This window comes from Primulina tabacum, chromosome 4 (assembly GCF_025594145.1).
Source record: "Primulina tabacum isolate GXHZ01 chromosome 4, ASM2559414v2, whole genome shotgun sequence".
In the NCBI taxonomy this organism is placed as follows: domain Eukaryota; kingdom Viridiplantae; phylum Streptophyta; class Magnoliopsida; order Lamiales; family Gesneriaceae; genus Primulina; species Primulina tabacum.
Genome location: NC_134553.1, coordinates 1,641,295 through 1,655,367, shown reverse-complemented (window position 1 = coordinate 1,655,367; position 14,073 = coordinate 1,641,295). Strand labels below are relative to the sequence as shown.

The 14,073-nt window shown below is 31.1% G+C and overlaps 2 protein-coding genes across 2 annotated transcripts; one reads left to right on the top strand and one right to left on the bottom strand.

Annotated features, from left to right (window-relative positions):
- Positions 1-1,121: 1,121 nt before the first annotated feature.
- Positions 1,122-3,118, top strand: LOC142541390 (uncharacterized). Its single transcript, XM_075647925.1, has 3 exons — positions 1,122-1,329; positions 1,440-1,520; positions 2,831-3,118. Exons 1-3 carry the CDS (start codon positions 1,216-1,218, stop codon positions 2,849-2,851), a joined length of 216 nt encoding a protein of 71 aa, XP_075504040.1. The 5' UTR covers positions 1,122-1,215; the 3' UTR covers positions 2,852-3,118.
- Positions 3,119-3,806: 688 nt separating this feature from the next.
- Positions 3,807-10,222, bottom strand: LOC142542257 (uncharacterized). The gene is made up of 8 exons (XM_075648791.1): positions 9,796-10,222; positions 9,524-9,712; positions 8,123-8,222; positions 7,519-7,581; positions 6,686-6,797; positions 5,118-5,200; positions 4,872-4,933; positions 3,807-4,239 (listed from the first exon to the last, which is right to left on the bottom strand). The coding sequence occupies exons 2-8, from the start codon at positions 9,700-9,702 to the stop codon at positions 4,134-4,136; spliced, it is 705 nt and encodes a 234-aa protein (XP_075504906.1). The 5' UTR covers positions 9,703-9,712; positions 9,796-10,222; the 3' UTR covers positions 3,807-4,133.
- Between the last annotated feature and the right edge of the window lie 3,851 nt (positions 10,223-14,073).

Sequence of the window (14,073 nt, the reverse complement as noted above, 5' to 3'; positions counted from 1 at the left end):
AATTTTTCGAAAGATTTGAAAAATATAATTTATACTCGAGTTTGGCTCGAAAAAAATTCGAACATGTTCGAGTTTGATTTAAATTCGATAAAATCGAATATCAATCAAATATTTTTCGAGTCGGCTCAAAAATTTTTTAAACTGCTCAATTTGTTTATGATATTACATCCAATTGCATATACCACATTTTTTTTCTCTTAGAATAACTTTCATTTTAAAATTTAAAAAACTAATCCATTCTATACTTTTTCTATATATGGTGTTAGATTGCGTATGTCATGATCCACTATTATTATTACTAGTAAAAGATGCACATGCATTGCATGTGCTATTATTATTTTTAGTTTGATAATTTGATCAAATAATACTAAATAATTAACTACAAAATTATTTTCGATTTAGAAAAGTTGTTCGATTTAAAAGGAAAATTTTTGTTTTGATTTTTTTCTATTTAAAATATGGAGTGATTTGAAAAATTTTTTAGTAGAATAAGAATGATAATTATGGAATTAAATATTTTGGTGTCCTCAAAGGTAGTTATTCTAAGGCCCTCATACTTAATATAATAGTATATATATATAAAACATATGGACATTAAATTGATTAATGTTTTTTGAGTATCGAAAATATTCTGTGAAATTATAAAAAAAAAAAAATAAGGCAACGGGGCACTAATAATAATAATAATCAACTTAATAATTAGAAACTATTGCCAAAGTAATTAGTTTAGAAATTCACATTTTCAAATTATTCGGGTTTTCTTTAATGAAACAACGAAAAACTAATAAATAAAAATATAAAATAAATAAGAAATTTAAAATAAACTATTGGCCGCTGTCCTGAATCTTGGCCCCTTAAATATTTAGAAGCAGGGCCCAACTCTGGCCCATTAAATAATTTTAAAACTTGGGGCTGGTTTTTCAGATCTTAGCCCATTTAATAATTAAAAGCAGGGACCGGGTCCTTAATCTTGACCCTTGAACATTTAACTTCGGCCCATTAGTTGTTTTTAGAAAAAGGTGAGGGTTGGGCTTTAAGCCCATTGAATAACTAAAAGCAGGGACCTCGGCCCCTTATCCTAAGTATTACAACAAAATTAATTTGTTATTGGTAAATTTATTTTTAGAAAAAAATTGATTAATTCACTGAAACAGTTGTGTTCCTCAATATATCATAGAAATCACTCCCAATTTTGATTGAAAAAATCGACAGAAAATGATTCGGACGAGGATGTTATGGTTCAGTTTTGGCTTCGCTTCTGCGTCGGCGACTATTGCTCAATTTGTGTACAAAGATCTCTTGTTCGATAGCAATTCTATCGCCTCACAAGTAGGATTCCGATTTACAACCCCCAAATTTGTTTGCATCTTGAATACTGAATTTATGGAGCTGGATTTGTTATAATTTGTATCTTTTTTGTGCCTTTTTTGTGAGCGCAGATGAAGGAAAGGTTTAAATCGTTGGACAGCAGGGTTTCCAATCTTGAATCAGCCTTTTCCAGCAAAACCGATGCACCTCGGGTACGATTTTTCATTCTTTAGCAATTTTTCAATTTTTTTACCTTTTTTCCTGTGTTAGAATTCGGATATACTAGAGTCAGACTGTGTGAGTTGGAACTTGGCTTTATTATACAGTCCATGTTGGAGATGAAAGATAATACGTTTCATTCTTTAGGTAATCTATGTATATGTTTGTTAAAATCTGATAAGAAATCATATATACTGATTGGAAATAAGTGGGATGCCATTCTTTACATAAGAATCTATGAAAACAGATATCTCGGTGTTTGGTCATCTTCCAAATAAAAAGAGTTGTTGAGGCTCACCTATGCAAGTGTGTGGATGGAGTTGGGAAGAGTCCATTTGCTATTGGAAAATGCAAATATTTTGTGAGTTTTGATGCACAGCTACGAAATTACAACTGCAATCTTAAATCTCTGTCCACTCTCACACCAAGAACTTCACACCCATGGAACTTCCTTCCTTTCTTTCTTTTTTTTTCAAAAAAAATACAATAACCGTTTGAAACCGGAACTTAGCATCTTCAAGAACCTGATTGTGTTTTATCCTACCAACAAGCCACTTTATCCCATGTTCGGGAGTTGGGTCGGGGAACTCCTCTCAGGCATCATCTTCAAAAAGGTGCAATTATCTCTGCATACGCCCAGCATCATGATTATCATAGCCGATAAGTTGCAAATATTAAATAAACTTTTCACACCATGAAACAATTTAATCGGTTAAAGAATATTTTAGTATTTGAGTAGATGGGGTTATCAATTGTCTACATTCGTCAATTTAAATAAATATAGCCGCCTTTTCTATCTGCATAATGTTTCTAGCAAATGTTGTAGTTATATGAGCAAACTACACAAGAAACCAACCATGCCTAAAATATTAACCAGACTAAATTAGATACACTTATAAATGTTCTTCCAATCATGTGTGACTCTCATTCTTACCATCTAGAAATTAAAGTGGTTCGATTAAGTTGTGGAAATCGTGTCAAGCATTGATAAATCTAGACCAGCCGTCTTTTCATCCCCTCTATTCACTTAGCACGTGCTTGTGCCAACAATTCATCATATTCTGGTCACATTTATTCCAATATGGACCCTGTGGCCTTTGTACAGGGAAAGCGATGATCTTGAGGAGTCAAATAAAATGACGATATGTGATTATTTGTTTGATTGTAGGTTTTTTGATTTGCATGTTTTAACATGAATTTTAGTAAACACGATCACATAGAGTGATTAGTATCTAGTAATGACTGATTTCAAACTCTTCATGTGTAGCTCGTGGGGTCTTTTAATGTGTCTTGCATCTTGCAGGTTGAAGAAACTGTTGGATGAAGCTTCGAACTTTTGCAGTTGATGTGTACACTCTTGGCAACTAATGCATAATCGAACCTAAGCTATAATTTCCCTGTGACTACCACCGACCCTTTATTTCCCTGTGTACACTCTTTTGCAGCAGATTGATTCATCAACATTTGCGATCGGTTTGTTGAAAAGAAAAACAAAAAAAGTGTGCCATTGACGAGGTCCACAACCTAAATTATCCCTCTCTCAAAAGTTTGTTTCTTTCTTTTTTTCTTAATGGTTTTGTTTTAACTTCCATTCTAATCTTGCACGTCTATTCACCAAAAACTATATATGTATTTGGTTCTCCTATATTATGCTAGAACTATTTTTTCTTAATAAAATATTCTTAATACAAAAAATATTCTTATTTGTTCTTGTAAAAGTTCATGATACAAAATGAATCTTCTACAGTCCTTTACAACTCACACAATCTCTTCTCCTTCTTGAATATCTGGACTACAAACGCTTTGTGTATGTAAAAACAATACCTAAGTTTTCATTCGTTTACATTCCTTTACTTTGTGCCTTTGTCACGATTTAAAACGCTGCTGGAAAAGAGAGATCGCGACAAAGACGCAAAATATGTTGTTTTAAATAAGTTTAGTAATTGATACGCAAAATTGCAAGGAGTTTAACGATGTATTTTTTAAGTAATTGATAGAATACATAATGGAAACAAAACAAAATTAATCATATATATTTACAACCATTGATATAAGAATAAGTTTAGTAAAAAAGTCACATTTATTTAATATAATTGATCTGAGTTAGTAATAAAGAAAGATAAGGTATTAGAAAAATGAGAATGACTTTCTTTGAAATATAAAATATTATCGAAAAATTCAAACATAGTTTGGCCATTACACGATTGCTATCATGCCGAAAAAGTGTCTTACGACTTGGCTTCTATGACATTTCATAAACAAAGTTTGGCCATTTGACAAGTCAAAAAGAGCACTATGTATATTCATGGGAACTTCATAGCAATAGTGGATTGATTTCAATGTGAAGAATGCCTGCCTGGATTTATTATTACAACTCAAACAACCTTGGTACCTTATTACACTAATCTAGAGTAACTACATCTTATCTTAACTACTAAAAGCACAAAATTTATAAAAATATTACCCCCACAATGGACAAACATGTTACAAGGACGAGGTTCAAAATAACGACATGTAGAGCCTTTTACCTTTGCTGAAACAGATGAACTCCTGTCCAATAAATCTGTTTTAACTATTATCCCAGGCCGGTTCCAACGGCCCCTGGATCAATGAATGGGGAAAGTTGAGGGTGGAAGAATGGTACTGGCTAAGTCTTCATTCACTTTAGGGAGGGGAGGCATCTTCTTCATTGTCTGGCCCATGCCGTTCAAGCTGGACATTTCAGATGATACATAATAACCAACATGAAGGAATAAATAGCTATCGAGGCAGAAAAAGAAAAAGAGAAATTAAATCTAAAACTACGGATAAAGAGATGATTTTAAGGCTTATAACACTCAAGAAATTCGTTGAATGTGAAAGTTGCTCCAAAACCCAGCAAAAAGGTCTAAAGTCGATCTTTTAACACTCGTTAGATGGGATTCTTAGGCTCCTAACTTGATTAAACATTGAATTTCAATCTGGTTTGGACCCTTCATAACAGCACTAACTAGAATCCAAGACATGGTATCTCGAAATAAATCAAATAACCGTTCGACATCATAACATTACCCAGTTTCATTTTCTAAAGATGAAAGAAGATGATTTCTGTATAATAATATAAAATCAAACAACTCCAGATAACTTTCTCTAAGACAAACTGTTAACTTAGAATACTCGAGTTAACAGTTTCATCATCTAAGCTTGTGCTTCATGGGTTTAATACAAACTGTTAACTTTAGAATCATTTGCGCTAAAGTAGACTTGACAGCAACATCTTCAAGATAACTCTTTAATTACTGAAAATCATAGCACATTGGTAAACAAAACAAGAATACAGCACAAGGAATCAACTAATTGCGTACTTGTTCAATATTTTGTAGATGTTCTCTCGAGCTTGATTCAAAAGTCCGATGTTTTCGTCTATCTGAAATATGAGAGAAATTGCATCAACTTTTTCTAGTAAAAAATCACCATTTCTTCTAATAGTTATATCTGTGTTATGTTGGAAATATTACATACACGAAGAAAAATATCATGAATGAATGCCCTGTAAAATGCACATCGGTGGGTAAAAATTTTCTCAACTATTTTTGCAAAATGTTATGCACCTGATGAGAAGCAAGATTCGAAGATATCTGTTTAAAGGCCCAAGAATTTTGCTCAATAAGCCGTCGAGTGACACCAGTGACATCTGCATATAAACCATCAATGTCTAAAGAAGCTGAGAGGTTAATTTCAATGTAACAATAAGTTCAATATCGATCCTCTAATATATAAGTTTAATGTTTCAAGTAGCAAGTTTTCTTGTGTTTTTAAAAGAAAAGAGTGCTGCAGCATCAGTCTTCACACTAGCATTAAATCTCTTCTCTAACCTTAAAGAAGAATGGTTTCTACATAATATTAGAAAATATAACTATGCAGTGTCAAAGAAGTTCTGTTTTGCTCAATCTAAAAGCCATTATCAATCAGTAGCATCATAGTCGTGCCTTCAACAACACATGCATAACTCGTTAGAATCTTGATTCAATTGTTACACAATACTAGAGATGGAACATTTAGAATTCTGTATTTCTCAATGCAAGAATAGTCGTCTCTTAGCTAGGGTCTCTAGTCACCCTCTTGGATCAAGAGAAAAGTCATATATAGTTCTCGTCTGGACTACCATGCTCCATAAATCCGAATTAGTACAAAATAAACTTATGTTCGAATTCAACATATTCTGAGCGATTCTGCTTGCTACTATTTGGCGTCCATGATCTCTCGAAATTGACTTCACGTTTTTCTATTCCAATAAGCGTGGCATGTTTTTTAAGCTTTCAGATTTTTTTTAAAACGAAGCTCTCAGAACTTTGATCATACAAAACTTCAGCTTTTTATGCACATAAATATCGATTTCACATCTACTCCAAACCATATCATCAGTAACCACTACCAAGTTAACTAATTAGAAAAACCGCTACTAAACATTGGAAATAGAATACAAGTACATATGTTTGACATCTAATGAAAAACGTCTTGCTTTCTTATCATTAAATAGCAAAGCATCTATTACGTTAATTTCTCTTCTATAATATTTGCACTTCGTGTGATCTTTTAAGTTCCTTTTGTGGCACTAAATCAGCTCATATCAACACTTCTCCCAGTCATTCAACACATGATACGTTTTTTAGCTGCTTGGATAAAATTTTATAAGATAATTGTAGAGCATCAGTTAAGGACCATTAAGCCTATTCCATAAAACTCTTGCCCATATCAACTGAGCCAGTCTCATCTCAAATCCATTTGGTCTTGGCAATTAATTTTCAATATTGCATTACTCTTCAACATTGATCAGCAAGACCCATCAAGTTTAAAAAGTTTAAACTTCTTGAATATCCGTACTACAAACATTTGGTGTATGTAAAAACTACACCAAGCTTTCATTCTTTTTTCCAAAACACAAGTGCAACAAACTTTAGTTCCCTAAATTTGTGGCTATTTCATCTGAAAAATTCTTTCTTAAGTCATAATAACAGCAAAAACATCTAAAATGCTGCAGGAAAAGAGAGATCCTGACAAAGGCACAAAATATGTCTATTGTGCATAGTCCTTGCAAGTTGCAACTACCTGATATGGCACATCTTATGATTTATTAACTTCTAACAACTACGATGTCCTAATAAAAAAATGTTCCTACCATTGTATGATATGCCATCATCATAGCCATCAGAAGCCATTCCTGAAGCATGAGAAAAACCCGACTGGATGGCGAAGCGAGAAGGCTTTGCTGAAGAATCAACTACCTTTTCCTGAGAAAAGAATAATGTAACAGTTCCCTTGAGCTTCTGAAGTCTATGTAAGAGATTCATTGAAATACGTGTGATAAAATTAATGGATTATATAGTATAGTAATCAATTAAGAGTCCACAATGAAAAAAAAAGGTGGTTAAAAGAAGAAATAGGGGAAAAATTAACGATTGTAAGATTAGCCTAATCCTAATTGGTGATTGCAATTACTCATAACTTAAGGCAAATTTTTGTACATATCACATGGACTTACTATACCCTAAAATATCAAGGACAGTACAAATTAATGGAGAAATGATGACCAAAACACCCACGAATACTGTAAGAAAAGTTTGTGAATGCTCAATTTTCTCCAAATGAAGGTCCTATGCACCATGAATCCATGGTCAAAAAATGACGAGTTTCTAAATACAAACTGTAAGGATGGGGTGTTACAGATCGAACATATAGGTAATAATACCGCTGTGCAAGTAGAAAGTGAATGTTTATTCTTATTACATGAAGGAAAAACAAATTTTATCGACACATTGTCTAGAGGGGAAATTTGAGATGCAAATGGTAGGCTTAAACATTAACCATTAACATCTTAATTTTTTCATTGAATTTCTTATGGCACGCTGCGAGCATGAGCTATTTCTCAAATAAGCTGTAACAAATATACATCCGATGACTGTCTAGAGTAACATACTAAGATTCAATAACGAACTAAAGAAAAGCACAAACCTTTCTTTCTTTACTTTTCCGTACATTGAAATCATCTTTCCTTCTCTTGGTGATTTCTTTCTTCTGCAGCCATTAATATATCACTCAAGATAAGTACAAAATAATATGCCAAATTCTTGTTAATCTATTAATAAATTTGTAAAACCAACTTAAAGTCGTCAAGTACACATTATCTCAGGAGTGCGGAATTCTTGATTGATAAATCATATGCTCGTGAACTTCTTCTCAATCTTTTCCAACGAATCGTAACCACAAACACAGAAAAGACACAACTATCCAAACATTCCTAGAACTTAAACCACACAAAGCTAAATTACTATTTCACCCATCAAACGAAACAAACTCAAAAAAATTTGGGAAATTATAGGAAAAAAGATATAAAAAAATATCAGTTGAACTATGAATCGTCAGTCAATGGGGTGAAATCCCACAAATGACAAGGGTGAGGATCCCATATCCCCTATTTTCAAAACTTGAGCATAAATTGGCTACTGAATGGCATAGTAATGCACTCTACGCTCATGTTTAGCAATAGAGAGCAAACCGCAATTGATCTCAAATGAATCTAGTTCTAGAATTTCGAAGGTGATGAATAAAAATTCACCGTCATCCATCTGCAGCGCAATGCCACATCGCGAACTGTCTTGTTTTTTAGCTGCTGAGCGATCTTCGCATAGCGGATAATGTTTGACTCAGAGGCATATCTGCAATGTGTATGTTGTAACACGGAAAAATCAGCAAAATAATTGCTTTGGGCAAATGTATCAAAATAATTCTCATGAGAAGTTATTTGTCTGAAGGCTTGATAGAGAGACCAAAACAAAAAATATTAAAGATTAGCGGCAAAAGCATTTAAAAGCTAAAACATTACTTTTCATCTACAGTTATTTTAGATGCAAACTCGACTTCGATATGCTGTTTCAAGCAATCAAATGGACATCTTTGAACACTTTCCTAATATCCCTGGCACGTCTTGGATATATAACATTCAAACTGTCATTCCATTACCCTGACTTTCATACTTTTGTTAACAGTCAGTCTATTTCACACATAATACTTCATATCGCTGAATATTTTTCTACTAGTGCACAAAATAAAGAATACCATGCTGGGTGAATGTTTGTGTTGTATGAACTCTTGAAAACCCCATCAATAATTCCCATTTCACTAGTAACCAAGAATACCAAATTCTTAAGCACAATAAGTCCAGCCCCAAACTACACTGTGTTAATAGTTCATTTCTGCATATTCATACATCTGAATTTGAATGAAATTGTCCTAGTCTCACTCTAATCCCCTCCCCTTCTCACTCCAAATGCTGAACTACTATGAAAGCAAAAGAAAAGAACTTTATCTGCATTAATAATAGATCTAAATCAATAAAAGAATTTATAAAAAAAAATTCCAAGACGTGACTAATAACTACAGTTGATGTGGTTGGTGATGAGAAAGCCAGTTTAATGATTATCCCGTCAGACTTTGGGCAAAAATTTGTCTAAGACGGTTTCACGGGTCGTATTTTGTGAGACAGATATCTTATTTGGGTCATCCATGAAAAAATATTACTTTCTATGCTAAAAGTATTACTTTTTATTGTGATTATCGATAGGATTGACCGTCTCACAGATAAAATTCGTGAGACCGTCTCACAAGAGACCTACTCCAGACTTTGTTGACATGAAAAGCAGACGAAAAGAAAGTAAAGGGAACTTAGCAACTATGAAACAAACACCTCAAAAAAACCAAAGAAATTAAAATATATAAAATATTTACCATAAGTCCATATCCGAAATCCCTCTCAATAAATGATCTAAAACGTATCACACAAATCCCATTATTTATTCCAATAAAAAGAAGAAAATCCTAACAAATAGAACCAAACAATTTCCAAATCTCGATAAACAGCAGCAGCATCAAGAACTTACGAAATCCAACAGAAAAACTCTTTAATCGAATAGTAAACTTCCAAAGAAAAATCAAGGAATAAAGATCCAAATCATCTCACTTGGCCAAACCTTCCTCCAACATAGTTTGTTCCTCAGGAGTCCACTCCATAGAAATTGTCTGCTGATGCTGAAAAGTTGGCACACCCCACTCCCCACTAACCGGGCTTCCATTGTATGGAGACACGGAGCTATGCCCTTGTTGTGTCCCTTCTTTATATGCCCCACTTGAGCTAGCCATCAAAAACTAACTACACACATGAACAAAAAAACACAGAAAATCTCAAGAACCAAGATTGAAATTCCCAACAAAAGAGGAAATCTCAAGACATACCGGAGAAAAATGAAGAATCTTTTCACCAAGAAAACAAGAATTGAGGATCGGCTGGATTGGAATAATAGTTGAGCAAAAAAGATTATTCTTTTCAGTTTGAGGAGGGCTCTAAGCTACTGAATTGAAGGACTTTAAGAGTGTGAAGGGCCAAAAAAAGCAACAAGGAATCTTGAAGTGCGCTTAGCAAGGGTGTAGTATGCGAACTGAAGCAATTTTTTTGTTGTGGCTATTTATATATTTTGGTTGCATGCGTGTGTGAAAATGGGACCTGAGATTTTGTTATTTTCCCAAACCGATTCGACACTGCAGAAACCGTTCGTATCTGGGTCTGGGATTTTTGGGGAAGATTGTGCCCATTTTAGCTGCTTATCCATCCACAAATCTATTTAACATAAAAGAAAATTATATGCCTGCAAAATATGTACTTTTTTATACAAATTTATGTTCTTTTAGAACAAAATTACATGTAAAACTGATAATAAAAAATGAATATCTTTAGATTGTGCTGGATATGTGTGTGTGCGGGAGTGGGCGCTGACACATTGACAGCATCTTCCTTATTTTTTACTTTGGAAAAGAAAGTTCTGTTCTTTTTGCTTTTGGCATTGTTGGTTTTGTGCGACATTTGTTGTGTACTTGGAATTTAGCTAATATTTTATAGAAATTGAAAGAATTTTATATAAATATATTTTAGAAAAATAATAATAGTTGGATGTGTTAAAGAAATAAAAATATGCCATATGGTAAATTATGAGCAGTGTTGTTGGCTGGGTTAAAGGTTTCCTGCTCTAAACTTCCATCTAAAGATGACAAATCCGTCTCCGTCCTCTATATTATTATCCATATTTCTCATATTTCTTAAGGAAATAAAAAAAAGAAATTTATATTACATATTTGGGTGGAAAAATTAAAATTTACAGTACCACTACTGATGTGGACATCATGCGACTATGATTATATATACTTATTTATTTTTAAAATAAAATAAATGTAAAATAGCTGATAGTGTATATCTACAAGTGCGCTCTCCTTTTCGATGCAATGATCATTTTTATCATTTTTATGATTTATCACGTTATGATAATTATATAAATTAGTGATCACTACTGAGATAGTTTAAACTTTTAAAATAAATGGAGAAAAAAACATAAAGAAATGTACAAAAAGTAATAATAAACTTACACCAATGAAATTAGCTAACATATATTAAAAATGATAAAATGGTAAAAAAAAAAATTTGCATACCAAAGTTACTTAATATGAGCTGCTCAACTTTAATAATATAGTATAAATAATATATAAATATTAATGTTACCTATATTTTGTGCTTGAACGTGAGTTTGTTTTAGTCTTTCCAAAATATGAATTACTATAGGTTTCCTCTTAGGTTGAGTTATAACCTAAATTCATGATTGATTTACTTGGTTTTAACTTTATAATTAATTTATATGTATAGATATATCACAAAAACTTTACTGTTTTATGGTTCAATTTTGTGAGACGAATCTTCAATTCGACTCATGAAAAATTTATTTTTATGTCTGAATATTATAAATAAATATTGTGTAACATATGACGATTTGAGTAAAATCATTTTTTTCTCTCAAAAATATATTATATAATATCATTATAAACATGAATCAGATTGACTCACATCACAAATATAAATTAGTTATATCGTTTTATACATAGATACAAACACAATATAGATGATGTGGACTGTAAATCCCAAATGCATGTGAACGGATCTTTGAGTTATCAGCACAAGGGCATGCATGCACCACTAGTCACTACGATCAATTAGGGGTGTGTAATCGGTCTATTCGGTTCGTCTATTCGATTATCGACCGAACCGAATAGACCTGAAATCGATTTTATTTTCGAATAGTTGAATCAATCGAAATATTCATAAAAACCGAATTAACCGAAATCGATTTTCAAATTGGTTATATATATATATATATATATATATATATTTAAATGCGAATTTTAACACACACCAAAAAAAAAAAAACAATAAAGAGCTTATAAATAATAATAAACATTGAACTAAAAATATCAATAACAAATAGAAATATTGAAGATAAAATCATTGGATCGATGAGCTTTCTTCTGATGTATGAAAAATTGAGCTTTCAATCTAATGTATTTTTAATACTCATATACAATTTAAATTAATCTATTACATATATAAAAGAGTCAATCTTTTTAGAATTGTGATTTGTCTTTTAACCTTTCATTAATTTATAGATTTTAATTAATTATTAATATTAATCTATATCTATAACCAAAACATTTGTCTTTTAAGTCATCATCAATACAAATCCAAGAATTTAATAAAGATATATATGTGAATTTCTAATTGTTGTAATAGTAAAAATGAAATATCAAATTTTTTAATTTATTCCACCTAATATATAATTAATTAGTAGCCTAATTATTCCACATAATATATAATTAGTAGTCTAACAAATGCTAATGAATTATCACTACAATATATATTGATTGTAGTAATTTATATCACTTCAAAAATAAAATGTATCTCCTATATTAAATTTCTCAAATAATCTATCTTTATACTACCTTTAAATATTTTACCCTTTTAATTTTTTATCTACATGTTATTTTATGATTTTAATTCAATTTTGTAATTATATTTTAGGGTAGTTTCTAATTAAGTAATAAATTATAATATCACAAGAAGATATAAGAAAAAATATTTATATATGCTAACATGATAAGTATATAATAATATATTAATATGAAATTTAATACTAATATATTTTATGATTTTTTAATTAAGAATTGAAATTAAAGAGTTTAATAAATTATTTAGTAGAATTTATATCAATAATTATGAATATTAATATATTAATATCATAAAATATGAATCTCATAGAAAAATTCAGAGAGTTAGCTATAATAAGAAATTTAAAGATTTTAATAGAAGTTTTTTTCAAAAAATTATATATCAGACAAATTTATAAATTACATAAACAAAATTTTGTAATATTAGAAACATCTACCAAGAATATTTAAGATTTAGGCGTAAGGGTCTAAAGTTAAACTCAACCATGCTTTTCAAAAACAGTGAAACCAAAATCAGAACTAAAATCTTATCTTGGCTTCAGTTCTAAAATCAACTCTCATAATATATAAATTTAAGGCAAAATTTTAGAACAATTAGTTTCATCGTTTCACATATTTTATGAACATTTTATTTGATATTTAAAAATGGATAATAGAAGCAATTTTTTAACAAATTATATCTCAGAAAAATTTATAAATTCAATACATAAAATTTGGTATTATGTGATCTTTTGATTTATAATTTTTAATTTTTATATATATAATATATATATATATATATACTATTTATGAAATTTTAAGAAAAAAATCAACAACAAAATAAGTGACAGAAATATTGCATATAATTTGTCTATGATACAACTGTAAAACTTAAAAAGCAAATGATTTCAAATGTTCAATACTACGACCTATTTGATATTAAAAAATGGATCATAGAAAACACATAATTTGAAATGTCCAATGGACATACATATACAATCACTAAGCACATAAAAATAAGAAGAGCTGGAAGTATTACAGGTTAACGTTACTCATCTCTTTCCGACCGTTGGAATGACAGCTTATATAAGAAGAGCTGGAAGTATGTAAGAAAAACATCAACGCGATACATAATCATCAAGCTTTCAACAGTGTGATTATCTTCAAGCCTGCATACTTAAAGAGTTTGAGCGCAATCAAAGATCATATATGTATTGCTCATCAAGCACGCACTCAACAGAAAGTTATCTGATCATTCAATGATCAAATTCGTGCTACTAAAACAAATTGTTTACTTACATCAATAATCTTTTGAGTTATTTGATTAATAGTGGTGTCTGGTGAACTGAGAGTTCTAAAAATCCATAAGTGTAAAGTGATCACTAAGAGCTCTAAAACAGGCAGTGTGATAAGTCCTGATTGGAGTGGGTTGTTGCAAAAAGTTTTGTAAAGCTAAAGTCTTTTAGTAGAATCCTTCATACAGAGGAAGAAGGGGTGACGTATGAGTGTTTTTCTCCGAACATCCATAAAATTCTCATGTCTTTACTTTTCACAAGTCCTTATATTTCGAACTATATCATATTGTTTAGATTGTTAACCGGTTGAAAATTTCATTAGAAATATTGAACTGCCTTCCGCACTTTTCACGTGGTTCATGAGAAAATTTTTCAACCGTCTAAAAACGATTGAAAACAAATTTTAAAAGTTAAT